The sequence below is a fragment of the Panicum hallii genome, chromosome 8, assembly GCF_002211085.1.
Source record: "Panicum hallii strain FIL2 chromosome 8, PHallii_v3.1, whole genome shotgun sequence".
NCBI classification, from domain to species: Eukaryota; Viridiplantae; Streptophyta; class Magnoliopsida; order Poales; family Poaceae; genus Panicum; species Panicum hallii.
Genome location: NC_038049.1, coordinates 39409351 through 39427551, shown reverse-complemented (window position 1 = coordinate 39427551; position 18201 = coordinate 39409351). Strand labels below are relative to the sequence as shown.

General features: G+C 48.5%; 3 protein-coding genes across 6 annotated transcripts; 1 reads left to right on the top strand and 2 right to left on the bottom strand.

Annotated features, from left to right (window-relative positions):
- Positions 1–40: 40 nt before the first annotated feature.
- LOC112902277 (lysM domain receptor-like kinase 4) lies at positions 41–2688 on the bottom strand. Its single transcript, XM_025971263.1, has one exon. The coding sequence runs from the start codon at positions 2324–2326 to the stop codon at positions 245–247; it is 2082 nt and encodes a 693-aa protein (XP_025827048.1). The 5' UTR covers positions 2327–2688; the 3' UTR covers positions 41–244.
- Positions 2689–5893: 3205 nt separating this feature from the next.
- Positions 5894–8724, bottom strand: LOC112902281 (FBD-associated F-box protein At4g10400-like). Its single transcript, XM_025971274.1, has 4 exons — positions 8426–8724; positions 6662–7673; positions 6358–6580; positions 5894–6230 (listed from the first exon to the last, which is right to left on the bottom strand). The coding sequence occupies exons 2-3, from the start codon at positions 7637–7639 to the stop codon at positions 6362–6364; spliced, it is 1197 nt and encodes a 398-aa protein (XP_025827059.1). The 5' UTR covers positions 7640–7673; positions 8426–8724; the 3' UTR covers positions 5894–6230; positions 6358–6361.
- Positions 8725–13339: 4615 nt separating this feature from the next.
- LOC112902280 lies at positions 13340–17549 on the top strand. Of its 4 annotated transcripts, none has more exons than XR_003230552.1 (4): positions 13340–13881; positions 14008–14195; positions 15822–16682; positions 17014–17549. XR_003230552.1 is itself a non-coding variant. In XM_025971273.1 (3 exons), the coding sequence occupies exons 1-3, from the start codon at positions 13419–13421 to the stop codon at positions 16491–16493; spliced, it is 1302 nt and encodes a 433-aa protein (XP_025827058.1). In that variant the 5' UTR covers positions 13340–13418; the 3' UTR covers positions 16494–16858. The 4 variants fall into 4 exon arrangements, 2 of the variants coding, with proteins under 2 accessions (XP_025827058.1, XP_025827057.1); XR_003230551.1 differs by lacking the exon at positions 17014–17549 and adding an exon at positions 16761–17007; XM_025971273.1 differs by lacking the exon at positions 17014–17549 and having other exon boundaries at positions 15843–16858.
- Positions 17550–18201: the final 652 nt, after the last annotated feature.

The following is an 18201-nucleotide window of genomic DNA, read 5'->3' as shown; positions in this document are numbered from 1 at the left end:
TACCAGACAAATTATTGAAAGTTCGGTGTGAAATAGCAAATGACACTAAAATCTGGTGATGTGCCAAATGATTACGACTGTAACCATTTTTTCCCTCTTCGAGAACAAACTCACTTCTCACAGTGAAAATTTGTACAGGATTTCATTTTGGTAGTTTCACAATTCGCACAATTCTATTTTCAAACAAAAGAAACAACAATTCGCACGATGGCAGGTATGGCTAATGGGCTATGCTGCTGCTGATCTAGTACATTAGGCCTTTCCCGCTGCCGGAGCTCCGGGGCGACTCCGGCGAGTTCCGCCAGCTGACCGCCGAGACCCCCGACAGGTTCAGGAGGCGCCGCGCCACCTCCCCGGTGCTCGGCCGGGCCGCCGCGTCGCGCCGGACGCACCTCTCGACCAGCCTGACCATCATGACCACGGCGTCCTGCGGGCAGCTCCCCGCCGGCAGCGCGGGGTCCACGAGCTCCTCCAGCCTCTGCAGCACGGCGTCGCCGCCGCCGTCGAGCTCCTCGGCCAGCTCCCGCAGGGCGGCGAACGGGTCGCCCACGCCGTCCCCAACCAGCTCCTCGGCGTCCTTCCCCGTGACGAGCTCCAGGAGCACCACGCCGAGCGAGTACACGTCGGCCCTGGGCGACACCACGCCGTGCTCCAGGTACTCCGGCGCGATGTACCCGCGCGTCCCCGCGATGCGGCTCGTCATCGTGAACAGCGCCTCCTCGGCGCCGGCGGTGGCGCCCGTGATGGCCCGCGCGGCGCCGAAACTCCGGAGCTTGGCTCGGGGCCCGTCGCCGGCGAGGAGCACGCTGCCGCTGCTCACGTCCATGTGCACGCACGGCGGCCGCGCGTACTCGTGCAGGTACAGGAGCCCCTCGGCGACGTCGAGCGCGACCTGCACCCGCTGCGCCCAGGTCAGCGGCGCCGCCGCGCCCGCGCCGGCCGCGAGGAGGCGGTCCCGGAGCGCGCCGTGCTCGGCATACTCGGTGACGAGGTACCACCGGCCGTGGTGGTGGCAGAGGCCGATGAGGCGGATCAGGTTTAGGTGGTTGATCTTGCGCATGATCTCCACCTCCGTCGACACGTTCCGGTCGACCACCTCGACGGCGGCGGCGTCGCCGTTGAACGCCGCGCGGTACACCGACCCGCCGATGTGGCGGTCCGGGCTGAAGTCGTCGGTCGCCGCCCTGAGCTCCGCGTACGTGTACACCTTCAGCGAGGACTTGATGTCCGTCACGGAGAGGCTCGAGAACGCCTCGCTCGTGGAAAGGGAGAACTCGCCGCCGCCGGTGAAACCCGACGACGTCGTGTTCGTGTCGTTGCCTTTGCCTTTGCCGTCCTTCTTAGCCAGCTCGCCGGTGGCCAGAGCGGCGCCGGCTCGCCTCCTTCTCGCCTTCAGAGCAAGCACAGCTCCGGCAGAGGCAATTGCAGCGACGGCAAGCACCGCCACCGCGACGCCAATGTAAACCCCGACATGGCTGCTGCTCTTCTTGGCCGGAAGAGGCGCTACCACCGGCGGCGGCGGCGGCGGCGACGGCGGCGTCTGGATCCGCGACACGTTAGGCTGGGCGCTGACGGGGACGAGCAGGGTGGTGTTAGGGAGTATGGTGTACGGCGGCTCGAGCCGGTTGGCATCCTTGATGGTCTCGACGTCGACGCCGAACCGCGCGGCCACGGCGCTGACGTCGTCGAACTCAACGACGAGGTAGCTCACCAGGAACCTCGCCCCGGCGGCGGCCTGCGCGGCGCTCGGGCACGCGCACCGCAGCGGCACGGGAAGCGTCTGGCTCGCGTTGAGCGTCTCCGGCGCGGCGCCGCGCAGCCCCTGCGCCTGGAGCGCCTGGCACGACGACAGGCCCTCGAACGTGTCTTTGGCGATGATGAGCAGCGTGTCGCCGGGCTTGACGACGTACGTCGCGTTCCGCTGGTAGAACCGGCCCTCCGGCGTGGCCGTGCAGGCGCAGGTCGCCGGGACGAGCACCCGGGTGCCCTCCGCGAGCGGCGCCCCGGCCGCCGCGACCCCGTTGGCCGCGGCGAGGCCCGCGGCGTCGGCGCCGAGCAGCGCCGCGATGGAGGCGAGGCTGCTGTACGGGGGGCGGGCGTTGAAGGTGAGGAAGGCCGGGCAGGACGGCGCGCTGCCGGCGCCGCAGAAGTAACCGAGCAGGCCGGAGGCGTTGTGCTGGTTGGGGCAGTCGCTGATCGCCGAGCCGTAGGGCTGCTGCGCCCGGACCCGGAGCTGCTGCGGCGCTTGCCCGCCGGAGGCGAGGAAGAGGAGCACGAGGAACAAGGAGGAGGAGGAGGAGGCTGTCAGAGCACGGAAGGAGGCCATTGCTGCTGCAGCCTTGCCTTGGAGCTTTGGCTTCTGACGAAGCTGCTATATCGGGGACAGGTCACGGGGGTCAAAGTCAAAGTCAAACTCGAGCTTGGGTAGGGACGTAGGGTGTTATACTTGGCTTCTGTTCTGACTGTGCAGATGGTGGCTACACTAGAATGAATTTGATGAAGCTTTCAAATTTCATCAGTTTTCAGAACAAAAAGTTGCTGAAGTCTGAAGATATGACATGACTCGGCAACCGGAGAACAGGGATGAAAAGGTCAACCTCTTGAAACAGGCAACATTTTCTCTTTCTCGCCTAACTTGAAGAGATTGAATTGAAAAGCTTTGCTTCAAAATTTCTCTGAATCCCCTGGAAAACCGAGTGACGCTTGCTTGGACAATGGTAGTTAGTGATGGAACAGCAGGATGGTCAACTGGAGCACTCACTGGCACGATCGCGAGGTGTGACCAGGGGGAGGTACGCGGGCTGCGTTGAAAAGTCAACGGTTCAGTGCTGTACTTGTCAATGCTTTGGCTATTTTGTGAGGAGGAGATCTTTTTCGAGCATTGTTTATTGGATAATATAGCACTTGAACCCGTCCAATGCATATAGACCATGTTGATTGTCGACTTCATGCATGCCAAATGCCAAGTTGGGATGTCGACTTCAAGCAGTGATGGATATTCGAGCGTGGTTACCATCTGATTAAAAGGTGTTTGGATCTGGATGCTAATATCCAAAAATATTAAATTTTTACACTAGCTCATCCAATCAGAAGTGTTAATTGGATTAGCTAAACTTTAGTTAAGACTTAATAACTTTAATTTAAAAACTTTAATTTAGTATTGTGTATGGATGCTAATAGCATTTAATTTTAGCCTATCTAAACACACCCGTGCAGGGTACGGATGAGTGGCTCTGGTACGCAGTACAACCAAGCAAGTTGAGGCCAAAGGACATGCAGATGCAGCGCCTAAACCTTTGGTTCCCAGCTTCAGGCAAACCACCGGCTATTTTCCTATACATAGCACACCTATTCTTTCCTACACGGTATAGAATCATTTTTAAGATGAGGAAAGATTTATTAACAATTTTAGACCATTAAATCAAGATGATACGATCATACTAAGACACATCTCGAAAATGGCGGAGACAGGATTGAATCTTGGAAGCTCTCTTGCTCCTCTTCCTCCTTCCACTTCCCCTTTCCTCCTTCCTCCTTTTCCTCCTCAAATTTGTAGGAGAAGCTTAGGGGGCTCCATAAAATTCCCGGCGGTAGAGGGCTCCTGCCGCTGAATCCACCCCCGCACCCTGATCTCCATGTAGGTATGAGGTAGCTACCATATGCACCGGTAGGAGCAATACAAGACCAGCCGTGGACCAACGGTGGCGGTGACGGCGAGGTAGCAACAGGAACTCTGAAAATCTTAGTTAGCGTGGCGGCCGACGGCGACAATTGCCGGAGGAAGAGAAGGTGGACGGATCGAGGAGGAGACGAGAGGAGGACCAGCCGAACAGAGGAGGAAGAAGGAATGGACGAGGTCCATGCAATCATCAGGGAATGGTAGAAGAAGCGACAGCGCGTGGTAGCTGCGCGCGTGCAGGGGATTTGTAGCCAGTGATGGGGACCGGACAGCAAGATCATGGTTACTGGTTAGCGGGAGTGCTTTCTGGTCAACACGAGGTACGTTGAAAAGTCGTCGACTCAGTGCTGTACTTGTCAAGGCCATCATCTGCTTTGGGTTATCTTACTGAGGCAGCAAATCTTCGGGATCGTTACTGTAACATTGTTTATTGGATAGCACTTGAATCTGCTCAACTTCCTAATAAAAAAAGAAAAATCCGATTTACACGCTCAAACTATCATAAAAATTTAATTTTCAACCTTCAACTATAAAACCGGATAACAGAGGCCATCCAGCTGTCAAAACCGGCCAAATTTATCCCTTTGGATGGTTTCGAATGTATTATACATGTCATGCTTCTGAAATATAAAGCATTTTGGTTCATTTTAAACCAAAGTAGTCTAAATTTAACCAAATACATAAAGAAGAATATTAACGTCTAGCATATCATAAATTATAAAAAAATATAAAACAACGCTGAAATTATCGACCACGCATATGCCAGCCCTGTCAACGTCAAGGAGCATCAAGTGTGTGTTATGTCAAGCAAGGTTGCCATCCAACAGGATGCTTCTCTGAATCGGCGGGGTCCAGCACAAATCAACACCGAACTTCTTTTCAACGGTGTATGCAGGCTCGGAGAAATTGTCCCGCCGTCGTAGGCTCTCCACAAGAACGCTTGCGAGATAAGCCTTCGATTAATATTTTCTTCATATAGTTTTTATTTATGTAATTATAAAATAATTGAATATAAATCTAATGGAACAGCTTTTGTAAAAAAAATATGCGTAGTAGTAGAGTCAATGTCGGTCAAAGTCTTTGTCCTCGTGAAACTAAATACAACAAGGATTGAGTATTTAGCAAACTGCTCGTAGCACCTAGCCCACAAACTGAAGGGATCCAGTGACTTATTTTTATTTTAAGTCCGTATCATATCATATTGTATGTTTGGACGCCAATTAGAGAGACTAAGTATGATATAATTATAAAACAAATTGCATATATGGAGAATAATTCACGAGATAAATCCATTAAGCCTAATTAATCCATCATTAGCATGTGTTTACTGTAGCACAACATTATCAAATTATGAACTAATTAGACTTAATATATTCGTCTCGCGAATTAACCTCCATTTATACAATTGGTTTTTATAATTAATCTATATTTAATATTTTTAAATATTGTTTATATATCCGATGTGACAGAACTTATTTTTAATCCCTAAAACCACCCGCTACCCGTAAAAGCTAGGATCGGTGAGCAAGCCCCGGAGCTACGTCGGCGTGCCTTGCACAGTTCTTGGTCCTTTTTTCTTCTGACACGCAGTTCTGGTCTTGGACGAGGCTCTACATGACGCGTAGGTCAACGTTGAGGTCAAACTGGGGCCTAGTTATCGAGGTGTTTAGACCACGTGGCTGCAGCTGGTGATGATTTGACAGTGGAACACTTTTGCGTGGAAAGATTCAGCGGCGAGCGCTGCACTGCAGGTAATGGCTTGGCAACCGGAGGAAAAGTCAACGGCTCAGAGCTGGAAGAAGTGTAGGCGGTTGGCAGCCAGCTAACCGTAGACACACGGCAGCAAAAGCTCTCGTCTGGTCTGGTATGCTTGTGCCGTGTGCGGCTCGAGACCTTTTTCAAGACAAAAAAGAAAACATCTTGGAACGTGCAGCTGGAGATCGATATTGGCAGGTCAGGAATTCAGCGCTAATCTTGTCAAAGCAGACAAAGCTGATCAATGCTAATTTTCTATTTGACTAGCACTCGAAAAGTTTTGGCCAACATTCACTCGAAAAAGGACTTGGACAAGACTAGACAAGCAGCAGCACATGGTGCAAACACTTTACAGCGACTCCAGTTGCCTGCAAGCGTGGCAACTATCCCTTCAGGCTTCTTCGGCTGATGGGATTAACCATTGCAGATAGGCAGGCAAAACGAGAGAACATGGCATGGACACCATAACTGAACAACCACCGGATACAAGCACATGATTTTCACGGACATCATAGCTCCAACGCGCCAGTAATGGCGACATGAATTGGCAGACAGACAACTACAAGATGCTTCCCAAAATAATGGCGAAGTCCAGTTTTGCGCCAAAAAAGGCCATCAGAAAGATAAAAGCAGCAAACAAAAACACTAAGTCGCTAACGGAGACATTAGTTGGGCACAGGCAGTCACACTAGCTAAGTCATAGATACTGTCATCAGGGGGAGAAGGAACAAGTCTTCCAGGTGTCAGAAGCTCTAATCCATGGTCAGATAGCTACCTGGTCACCAAATCCAGATCCCTGCAACAACATAGCGATGTTTGTCAACAGCCTACCTCGATAAACATAATACCTGGTTCGATCATAAGAGCCCAAGGTGTAATTTCAAGATTCTGTATGCCTGCATGGTAAGTTTTAAGAGACATACCATCCTAAACTGGAAGGGGCTTGACTTTAATGCTAGGGAGAGGGCTAATATGGGTTGACAGGGCGAGCATGATGATCGCAGCTCTTTTTTTATCCCTCTGCAGATGGCAGTAGATCCTGATTTTTCTAAGCTTTCCAAAGCCAAACGTTGCTGCTGCTTCCTTGCACGTAGGATATATTTCAGCATAAGCCTTTGCAAGCCTCGCACAATCATCAGCTCCACTCTGTTAGGTTACAAAAACATTATTGAACTCAAATTCATAAGCAGAACCATCATGTGGGAGGGAGGGGGTGGTATATCTTACTGTGTCAAGTTGCAGGATAAGTTTTTCTGTGTTAGGAGAGCGCCGAAGCAAGTATATTAGTGGATAGCACCCACCACTCAAAAACCACCCGCCAAGGTGCAGTTGTTTCAGTTTACTGAATGTCAAACACCTTGGAAGATCAAGCTGGTGGCATTTGAAAAAGCACTGAGAATACTGCACTGAACCTGCGAGTGTCCAAAAGAGAGTGAGAACAGGTATATTGAGGCTGTTTTCACTGATGACACATGCATGAGGTGAATAATTCTTCTCGGAATCTCCTCTAGGCTCAGGGAGACTAGGTTTGGCATATCTATCACAAGCTACTGAAACTCTATATTGTGTGCTGGTAATGGCCAAACTCTTCAATGCGGTTGACGAGAACATGGTGACATGGATGGCACAACTCATCAAGTCTAGGTCGTCTAACACCGGGCAACAGGAAGAGAGATTCTGGACGAACCAGTCATCTATAAAACAATGGGAAAGGCCTAAAATTTTCAAGTACACCGAGGTGAAAGGAAAGGGATAACCCTCCATAGAAAGGGGCTTGGGGCCGGAATGCTTCAGTATGCCTAGAGCCCAGGCCTTGCTATTAAGGGCATGGTGAATCCATGGCTGGATGTCAGAGTAGTCAAGGGAATCATCAGAGTTGTTGCAGACAGTAGAAATCCAAAATGCAACCAGTGGCACCAGCATCGGCAAAGAGCTTCGGTACTGGAGCGCATTGTCGACAAACTTTCTGTAAGTTCTCATGCTGCTGAACTTGGCCGCGTCGAAATTGAGCCACATCAAAGATGCCCAGAGATTCTTCCACCTCCGTGAAAGCAGGCTTGTCTGCACTGCCTCCTGCAGGGTTAGGACGTACATGACATGAAGCAGCAATTCATCCGGTAGGGCGCTGATTCTGTCGGGGGCACTCTTCTGGCAGTTAGAGCTACGCATCCCTATTCCTGGAAGAGCTTGCTTCATCAGGGGCATTCAATCAAGCAGCTGCTGCACACGGATATTGTCTCTGCAGAATAAAGGGACAAACAAAAGAGGAGCAATGTAACAAAAGGACTACATTACGTGAGCAATATCCAATCATCAATGCGTTATTGCAAGCAGAAAACCAACGAGTTTGAAACATAAAGAAAATATACAATCTAGGTGACAATGTTTTGAGGGGAAAAGAAAATAGTGGTTACTTTACATCCCTCACCAGCCTATACTTGGCAATAAACATGTTACCCCCTAGACATCATTCCACTCGGGTTTTAATCCAGTTTGGCACTAACATGGGCTGGTTTTAGAATGAGATGACAACCCAACAATCATAATCTTCAAATAATTGTTTTTAAAAATGGTGGGACCAAATGCCAACATCAAAGTTCAATTTTCTTTCTCTCCTCTAAGTCCTCTTTACATTTCTTCTCAGCTGGTTAGCGTGGCACTGGCCCAGTACTATCAGCACCAGTAGCTGCTAATCCGCTCCCCACCAACGCTTCAGGTTAAGGCAGTGCACTGAAGAGGGCCTATCCCAGTCTCGTATCCTTTATGCATCCCACGTGCATCGTTTTTAAATCGGCAATGCCCCTGAACTAAGAACCTCAGCTAATAATGAATAAACAACGCAACCATAGATATCCTTAGTCATATAAACTAATGCACAGAGCAGTACACAATGGACAGTCCAGTATATAAACGTATAATGCACCACAGCATGCCATCAATCAACACTAAGAAATGGGAACTGGAGACTGGACGGCTAGGGTTTGGAAATACCGGAGAAAAAGGGGGTATTTGAGCTGGGATTCGGGGCGGCCCTATTGGAGAGCCAGCGATGGGGGTCGAGGGAGCAGACAGGAGTAGGCTACGCTCGCTCCGGCAGCTGACCGCTAGATCTGTTGGGGGCGGAGGCGTCTCCACGCGCGATCCTGGCCGGTGGTGGCGTGTAGAGACGGGTCGCGTGATCCCTCGCTGCGGGGTCGCGGGCGGGGTCCGGCGCCGGCGTCGAGGGGCGGCGGCGGTTCGGCATCTGCAGTGGATTGGAGGGGCTGCTGTTGTGCTGTGTCCGTTGAGACGGTTTGAGAGGTAGCTTGAGATGGTTTGGAGGGGCTGAAAGCTTAAAAAGTCAGCAAGCGCGCCTAACGGTAACCAAAGACATGGTGTTAATCTCGTAGAGTGGTAGTTGAATGATACATATTCTTTTAGATTTATTTACAAAATAAATGATATTATTTTCCATCGATTGCGAGACGTGTTTGATGACTTCATCATCTCAATATTTATCAGCTCGTTGACAAATGGCAAAATAGACGTGTTAGTCCCTCAACTTTGATCCGAGGGTCAGGTTCATCCTTCAACTTTCAATTCGGTCCGAATACAGTTCCTTAACTTTCATTTTAGGTCAAACTTATTCTTATACTGATATTATACTCCATAATAATATAAGATTTATGAAAAAGATATCTTTACCCTTGGCTCCTTTCCCCTTCTAAATTTATTTAGAAGTTGAACATCACAAGTTTTTAATTTGAAAAACAAAAATTTATTTACTAATGCATCGGATTGTATACCGTGGACGCATGGCAAGTTAAATTAAAGCTACTTACTGAATAAATACGTACCACCATCTAAAATGTTGCGGAAAGTTGAGCTAATAGTGACACAAATAGTGAAAATTGAAGAGGGAAAAGAAACCAAAGGTAAAAAAGGACCTTTTGCATTTATCTAATATTATTATAGCGTATAATATCAGCATAAGGATGAGTTTGATCTCAAAACAAAAGTTGAGGGACTATATTGGCCAATTTAAAAGTTGACTCTTGAGATAAAGTTGAGAGACAAACTTGATCCTCATGATAAAGTTGAGGGACCAAAATACCCATTTCACCATAAAAATACTAGTAAGTTGCACTGCCAGGTCATGAATATACTCACCAATTCAGCACATAACAAATCTTCTAGTGGCAACAGGAAGAGAGATATGGATGGTCCCTAGTAAGTTGTGTACTGGTAATGGTCAAACTCTTCAATTTGGTTGACGAAAACATGGTGATATGGATGGCACAACTCATCAAGTCTTGGTCGTCTAACACGGGGCAACAGGAAGAGAGATTCTGGACGAACCAGTCATCTATAGAACAATGGGAAAGGCCTAAAATTTTCAAGTACACCGAGCTGAAAGGAAAGGGATAACCCTCCATAGAAAGAGGCTTGGGGCCAGAATGCTTCATTATGCCTAGAGCCCAGGCCTCGTTATTGATGGCATGGCGAATCCATGGATGGATGTCAGAATAGTCAAGGGAATCATCAGAGTTGTCGCAGACAGCATAAATCCAAAATGCATCCAGTGGCACCGGCTCCGGCAAAGAGCTTCGGCACAGAAGCGCATTGTTGACAAACTTTCTGTAAGTTCTCATGCTGCTGAACTTGGCTGCGTCAAAATTGAGCCACATCAAAGATGACCAGAGATTCTGCCACCCCCGTGAAAGCAGGCCTGTCTGCACTGCCTCCTGTATTGTTAGGAAGTACATGACATGAAGCAACAGGTCATCTGGTAGGGCGCTGGTTCTGTCTGGGGCGCTCTTCTGAATGTTCGAGCTAGGCATCCCTGTTCCTGGAAGAGCTTGCTTCATCAGGGGCACTCAACCGAGAAGGTGCCGCACACAGATACTGTCTCTGCAGATCGAACAAAGGAACCGCACAACAGGAGCAACGTAAGCAAAAGGACTACATTACACGAGCAATATGCAATCATGAATGCGTTATTGCAAGAAGAAAACAAACGGTAAAAAGGCAATTTATGTGACACTTCTTTTGAGGGGAAAAGAAAAACTGGTTACTTTACGGGCTTTACGGGTATGTATGGTTCCCTACGTTAGTTGTCACAGTTTGCCACGCTTAAGGTTATGCAGGTTTGACTGAATTAGACGTGCGTTTGGTTTGTATCTACATTTATGGTAAGATTTTTCTTCTACTGTGTAGGTCCCACTCGTCAATGATTTGTAAAAATGTGGCAAGATTTCCTTAGGCATGCCAAGGTGTGGCGCAGAATTTCAGCGTCTAACCGTAGCCAGATGTGGTAGAAAATATATGGTAATTTTTAACACTTTAGACATACAACCAAACATGCCTTACATCATCTCTCACCATTCAATACTGGGCAACGGACATGTTACCCCTGTCATTCTACTTGGGTTTTTAATCCAGGGTGGCACTAACATGGGCAGGTTTTAGAATGAGATGGCAACCCAACCCGCATAATCTCCAAATAAACCTTTTTAAAAACGTTGGGATATGTGAACATCTAAATCTAAGCACAATCCTCTTCGACTCCTCTAAGTCCATTGTACATTTCTTCTCAATTGGTAGCGCAGAACGGTACTGTCAGCGCTAATGGCTGCCAATGCGCTCCTCCCAACTCCCATGTGCCATTGGTTTGTTAATTTGTTTAACAACTGTATTATAGACCGTACCGGATTTTTAAACAACGCTTCACATGAAGGCGGTCCTACCCTCTACGCATCCCACGTGCATACTTTTTAAGTCAAGCAAGGCCACCGAATTAAGAAGCTCAGCTAGTAAACAACGCGACCATAGAGATCCAGATCCCTAGTCATATAAGCTAATAACACAACGAACATTCCAGCATAATGCACCACAGCATGCCATCAACACTTACAAAAACGAAAGAAATGGGGATGGGAGACAGGGCACACTCACTTCCTGGTCCAACGATGCCCCCTTCGGAATCTTCTCAGTTGCTCCTCTAACCTGTCGGCGACACGAAGAGATTCATCAGAACGTAGTCCGACGGGCCAACAAAATAAATCCTAATCTGGTTCAAGGAAGCAGCAACAAGAGCGAGAGCGTACCAACCTAGCAGTTCCAGAGTCCGGAGTGCCGGAGAAATGGCGGGATTCGAGCTAGGATACCGGGTCGCGCCGATGGAGGAGTCGAAACGGGGGTCGAGGATGTTGGCAGGGTAGACCCGCGCTGGCGTCCCTCACCGGCGGTTGCTCCGGGGGCAGGCCGCTAGATCAACTGGTGGAGGTGTCTCCGTGCCCCTGCCGGCGGCGTGGTCCTGGTTGGCGGCGGCGCCGTAGCGGGCCCGGCGCGTGAACCCTGGCTGCGGGATCGCGGTCGGTGTCCGGCGCCGGCGGCTCAGCTCTAGGGGCGGCGAGGCGGCGGCGGCTTGGCGTAGTGGAGTGGCGCGTGTGCGGTGTGCTGCTAGAAATTTTTTTATATTTGGCATCAAATTCGTACGCCTCGTATCTTTTAATCCTCAATTTACACACCTTTTAAAATATATCAGCGAATTATTTCGATTCAAAAATTTCTTCTTTTCTCTATTTCTTTTTTATTTTCAGGTTGCAGACCTAGTGAAGGGATACCTCTGATCCTATCAATCGATCGGTTCAGAATAATTGGCCAATCAAATCCATCCATTCACCCATGCGGATCAGCGTTTCATCTCCCTCTCGCTCGCCGCGCCGGTTGTCGCCGCCGAGTACACAGTGTGCAGCCCGCTGGGAAAAGATAACCAACCAGTGCCACGAGCTCGCCTGGTTCTTGGACACACAAATGCATCCCACCTCCATTGGGCACGTCGTGACGGAGGCCAAGTGGGCTGGCCATACGTTCAATTGCAGCGGCAATATCTTGTAAACGCTGCAGTTTCAAATTATTTTAGTTCTACTTGCACGTTGAGTAAAATACGCACTCATACCGACCCTACTTACGCTTTCGTCCTCACTTCGTGTAAAAGGGTTAATCCGGAGGTTTAAATGCACTTGACATTTGGGTTTATACGTAGGTGAGGCTCACCCTCAATTAGAAAAGTGGGACAACTCCCCACACGTACCATATCACTCCCACTTGAGCTACTGGTGAGCTCAAATTCATCCTTGTTGGGCCAGGATGTCACATCTCTCCCACCTTCAGTGTGTGTTGGGGTGGAGCATGGAGGCTGGGTTTTAACAATGTCTATACACACGCCATGACGTTCGCGCTGCTGTGCTTCATGCCCCTCTGGGTGCTGGGCGTCTCGGCGCTGCACATCCGCAACTACATCATCGGCAACATGGTCAGCGGCGCTGGCGTGCTGCTCTGCACCTACGGGCTGCTCTACGGCGGCTACTGGAGGATCCAGATGCAGAAAAGATTTGGCCTTCCGGAGGGCCGGTGGGAGGGGGCAGCAGCGGCTGTGTGGGCCGGTGTGACGGTCGGCGGCGGTGGGAGGAGAGGGAGCAGCAGCGGTGGCTGAGAAGAAGCTAGCGAGAAAGTGAGATGAAAGGCAAGCCAGCACGAGTGAATGGATTCGATCCAATCCTTCTGACTGATAGGGTGAGAGGTAAAATAGTCCTTCACTTGATCAGCAACCTAAAAATTAAAAAAATAGAGAAATAGAGAAAATAAGAAAAATCTCCCGAATCAAAATAATTCGCAAATAAAGGATTATATTTTGAAAAACTTGCGAATTGACGGTTAAAAACGTGAAGCATGCAAATTCGATGTCAAATATCGAACTTTCATGTGTGCTGCTGTGGTGGGGCCCGTAGAGATTTTTTGAGAAGGTGGCCCGTGCTGTCAGTACTATTTTTCTAAATCACAAAATGAGAAATTTTAGGAGGAAGTTATTTGGTCGATTAAGATACTACCGGGCCCACACGACAGTGAAAGGGGGCACACGACAAGGCGCCCACCTACCTTTCCCCCGCCCCAAGTCTCCCCCGCTCCCCTCCCGCCGCCGCCACCGACCTCGCCGCCGGCAATGGCGTGGCTCGCGCGCTCCATCGCCAACTCTCTCCTCTCCCCCGAGGAGGACGAACCCAGCGGCACCGCCCCGGGCCCCTCTGCCTCACCCGGCTCCTCCTCCTCCTCCCCTCCTCGCGGCGTCCGCGAGGACCTCTCCGAGCTCACCGGCGCGCTCGCAAACCGCTTCCAGGGCCTCGCCTCCTTCCTCGAGGCCCCAGGCGGGGGCGCGCGGCGGGGGCCGGACCCGGCGGAGATCGCGGGCCGCTTCCGCGCCGGCCTCGCGCGGCTCCCGGGCCGCCAGGCCGTTGCGGATCTCGCCAAGATCGCCTCCTCGCTGCTGCCCCCGGAGGGCGGCGCGGGCTGGGCGGAGGCCGCCGTGGGGGTCACCGAGGAGGTGGTTGCCTTCGCGCGGGACGCCGCCCTGCGGCACGAGCTCTGGCTCGACTTCCCCCTCCTCCCCGACGACGCCGACTCCGACGGTGCGTGCGTATCTTCATTGCCTCCCCCATAAGGCAATGAAGTGCGGATTCGGTACTAATTTTATCCTTCAATCTCACTTATGATTTAGTGCTAATTTTGTTCTGCTCCGTTGACGCGAAGTGCAGATTTCGACATGACTGATGCGCAGCAGGACCACGCGCTGGCCGTCGAGAGCGTGGCGCCGGAGCTCGCTGATCTACGGATCGAGCTCTGCCCCAGCCACATGAGCGAGGGCTGCTTCTGGAAGATATACTTCGTGCTGCTGCATCCTAAGCTCACGAAGGAGGATGCCGAGATTCTGTCGACTCCACAGGTGATTCGCCTTGGCATATGTTCATTGAGTTAGCCATATGAGCTCACCAAGTTATGATTTGTGTCCTGGGAAGGCAGTCATGCTCATATGGCAGCAGTAGGCATGAAAATATGACCAAAATGTACATAATAAATTTGTGTCTTTTGCAACAAAAAAGAACTTTGCATCATAGTTATGATTTCTGAAATAGTGAGAGATCCACGCTAGGCATGTGCCTTCTTCAAATAAAATGATGTACTATTTTGTTAAAATGGTCAATAAATCATGGCCATATCTCTGTTGTTCAGTGTTTACATTAGCCAATGTTCCATATGTAACTTGGTCATCAGTATGACTTCACTTTGGGATTTGATTTCAAAATGTTCAGTTTCGGCTTTCGGCAGTCATAAAGGCTTTCAGCAATCATAAAAATATGGTTGGTTAATTAGTCTCATGTGGCACATATATGTACTAATGTACATTCTCAAGCTTTGTCCTTCTGCCTTTCTGCCGGATAAGCTAATGAAGCCTGTACATATCAAGTGTATGTGTCAACAAGTGTGGCAGATTTGTTATAGTCTGGATCCACTTTTTTTTTGTTGGCTAACCTAGTGTAACCTTCCCACATTCCCTTCCTCCTGCTTCATAGTGAATCTAATTATCATTCTTTTCATCGGTACATTTGCTCTTCTGTTTTATTGCTGCGTTTGCTCTGGTTGAAATTATGAATTTATGACAGTTTTTCGTTCTAATTGATAGACATCTGTTTTGAAGGGAGTTGAGTTAAATAAATCACATCGAAATAGGCCCATAGTTTGGGCTTGGCCCAGCATAGGCATTATAGCTGAATTGATTCATTGTGATTGTTTGCCAGGCATGCATGATTTAGAGATGGATATATGACAGAAAGTCTAATGGGTCCTCAATGCATTAGTGATTTGGACAGAAAGTCTAATGGGTCCTCAATGCATTAGTGATTTCTGTTTGTGATTTTACTTTCTTGCAAGTCACATCCAAATGTGCCTACAACAACAACAACAACAACAACTTAGCCTTTTGTCCCAAGCATGTTGGGGTATGCTCACATCCAAATGTGCCTCCTAGTTAGAAATTGGCCTAGCTGGCTGCACGCTGAATTGATTCATTATATTATACTAATTTTCTATAATAACTTATTGATTCATTCAGTTTTAGCTGTTACTGTATTTTTATCGACTCAATTCCTTAATACAATTTTATTTGCGTAATGATGCTTTGCATGAGTCTGAACTCTGAAGTCTCATATTAGTTAAATTTAAAGTGAATGGAGGAAACATGTCAAACAGCAAAAAGTTCGAATTAACCATCAAATGAATATTGACTTACTAAATATCTTGAAACAGAAAGTGCAGTATAATGAGACTGATTTCCCTATATTCAAATAATTCGTAACACTTATTAGCCCTCACATGCATGCATGAGCCTTAAGAGGTGGATATATCAACAGAAAGTCATCTTCAATAGGCCCTCAATGCTCTAGTAGTTTTTGCTGATGATTTTGCTTTCTTGCTAGTCATGATGTTTAACCTTTTATTTGTTCTGACTGCACAAAAGATAAGCTGGTGTCTGCCAGCTCATTACATTGTTTGCTAGCTAACTTCTTATCAGCTCCTGATTTCCTTGGCACAGATTTTGGAAGCCAGAGGCAGGTTGTCACATGATTTGCAATATCAGACGAAGTTACAGAGCAGCAGTGGGGACACCTTACCTGTGCCTTTCAGCAATGTAGATGGTGCTTTAGCTTCTCCTGTAGAGGTTTTGGATGCCTTAAAGGGTCAAGATGGCTCCGTGATGGCCACATCTTTTAGCAACATAGACTATGGCATCTCTCAACCAACCAATCAGGAATTTCAATCAACTAATGCAACCAGTGATGCTGGAACTGTTTCTTCAGATAACATCAGCGGCAGTGTACCTGTACAGCTAGTCCCCATATTGAAAGACGCTACTGTGGTGTCAGAGTCTACGTTGGAAGAAAGCACATGCGATCTCTCTACAGAAGATGCAGCAGCAGAAGAGCAGATCATGCAAATGTCGGAGATAGCATTGGTGGAGAATTCTCCTCCTAAAGATGATCAACAGAAACAACCATTGGCTGACATCAGTGAACACTCAAGAGTTGACATTCAGAAAGCTTATCATGATGAGGATGAGGATGAGGATGATGGCGATGAATGGTTGGAAGAGGAGATAGGTGGCCCAGGAAACACGACGTTTCCAGTTGCAGATGATGAAGATGTATCGTTCAGTGATCTAGAGGATGACGATGGTACAACATGACATCGCCAGCAGGGGCTTCATGGTCCTCTTGAATTTGTGCAGGCAATTCCATTACACGGTCAAATGCAATGAGCTTGGAAGATGCCCACTGTACAGCCTCATACTGGCTTGGCCTTGTTGTGACCAGCTGCTACTGCTTGCAGAATTTGCTGTGATCCTTGGACTTCACAGTGCACCATGGTTTTCACGGTACAAATATGCCCCCCTTTGATCTTTGAACTCATGCATTTAAGCTTGTGATGTTAGTGACTGTTGTACAGTGTGCAGACTAGTACGCATATTCCGATGCTTTGGAATTTTGGATCAATACTCTGATTCCTCCAACCTCCCACCCATAATATACGACCTGGGATGACGAAATCAAACTCGCCTTACCTTTATCTTCACAAGAAAATGCCTTATCTTCCAGGGAAACAAATTGCAGTTCTTGTTACCTGTATATGTCAGCAAATTCCCAACACTGCTAAGCTTCATATATTGTATGTAATACTATATATGCATGCTGACAATCCTATTACAGAAGCATCCAAGTTCAACACTGACGGACTGACCAAGAAAAACAACAAGAACGCCAACCAGAAATTAGGCAAAATTTGGCCAAGCACCAGATTCTCCGACCGGAGAAGAATCTTTTCCTTGTTCATCAATTTGCAAGTAAATTAAAAATCTTGTGGCGGAAACCATTGGCCGGTGCGCGCTTGATGGATGGTTTAACACGGCTGGATGCTGAATTAGGTGCTTGATGATCCAGGGATCAGCAAGTTGGATGAATATCATCAGGAAGAAGTTAAAACGAGTTAGGTGATGCTTAGACTTCAGCTGGGGTCTACGCCGGTGCCTACTCATGAGGCAGCAAGCCAACTGGTACCATGATTCCATGAACATGGCACATCGGACAAGAGTCACAGGACTGTACTGCTGCTTGCCTGCATTTTAAAGCCAGCTTGTTGATGGCACTAGATTGGTGAGAATCTGGATCGTGACGTCAAGGGATGTGCTTGATTGGTGATTGCTCCATTATTCTGCTGTCATTGAGCTAGTCTGGGCATTTCATTTGGAAGTTTGATATATGCTAGTTCAGATTTGTGTTAGGCCTAGCTAAGTTTTTCGGTAAGATGGATGATATATGCAAACAAGTCAAAAATAGATTTCTACCACATCGTTTTGAACAAATTAAAGTTTAATTTTACATAAACATCCCTCTAGTCCTGTTGCAGAACGATACTGACCATTGATCCAATCCAATGTGGATGGAATCTTAAATAGCCATTGCTTTTCTGCATACACCGTTTCGTGTCAAAACTGTATCCGGTTGTGCTTGCTCGACTTCTCCAATCGTAAGCTTTTGGGGTGAAATGGCTGGTCAACCTACGAGCATGTACTAGTCATCTGAGATGAACAGTGAAGCTAGGACGAACTTCGCGTCGGATCTGGAGAGCTCGGCGGCAATCATTCAGCCGATGGGACCAACATTCCCATGTGTGTTGTTTGCACACGGCCGGCCTGCAAGTAGAAGGAAGATCCCTTGCCGTGTTCCTACTCAACGAGGTCAAGGGTCAGCAGAAGGGTACGATCTCCTGTCCCAGACAGCGAATTAACAACGAAGCAGCGAGTTCGTTCACCAACTGCCCCGTACTACAGTCGATCGACGACGCCAGCAATCAAATTCATCAACAAGTTCAGAGAAAAGATTATATGCACAACAGTC

Excerpts from the sequence above, each read along its gene's own strand:
- LOC112902277 (XM_025971263.1), bottom strand. The coding sequence starts at position 2,326 with ATGGCCTCCTTCCGTGCTCTGACAGCCTCCTCCTCCTCCTCCTTGTTC.
- LOC112902281 (XM_025971274.1), bottom strand. The coding sequence starts at position 7,639 with ATGCCCCTGATGAAGCAAGCTCTTCCAGGAATAGGGATGCGTAGCTCT. Across the intron at positions 6,581-6,661 it reads TTATCCTGCAACTTGACACA|AGTGGAGCTGATGATTGTGC; the intron begins GTAAGATATACC and ends GTAACCTAACAG.
- LOC112902280 (XM_025971272.1), top strand. The coding sequence starts at position 13,419 with ATGGCGTGGCTCGCGCGCTCCATCGCCAACTCTCTCCTCTCCCCCGAG. Across the intron at positions 13,882-14,007 it reads CGACGACGCCGACTCCGACG|ATTTCGACATGACTGATGCG; the intron begins GTGCGTGCGTAT and ends CGCGAAGTGCAG. Across the intron at positions 14,196-15,821 it reads AGATTCTGTCGACTCCACAG|CTCCTGATTTCCTTGGCACA; the intron begins GTGATTCGCCTT and ends ACTTCTTATCAG.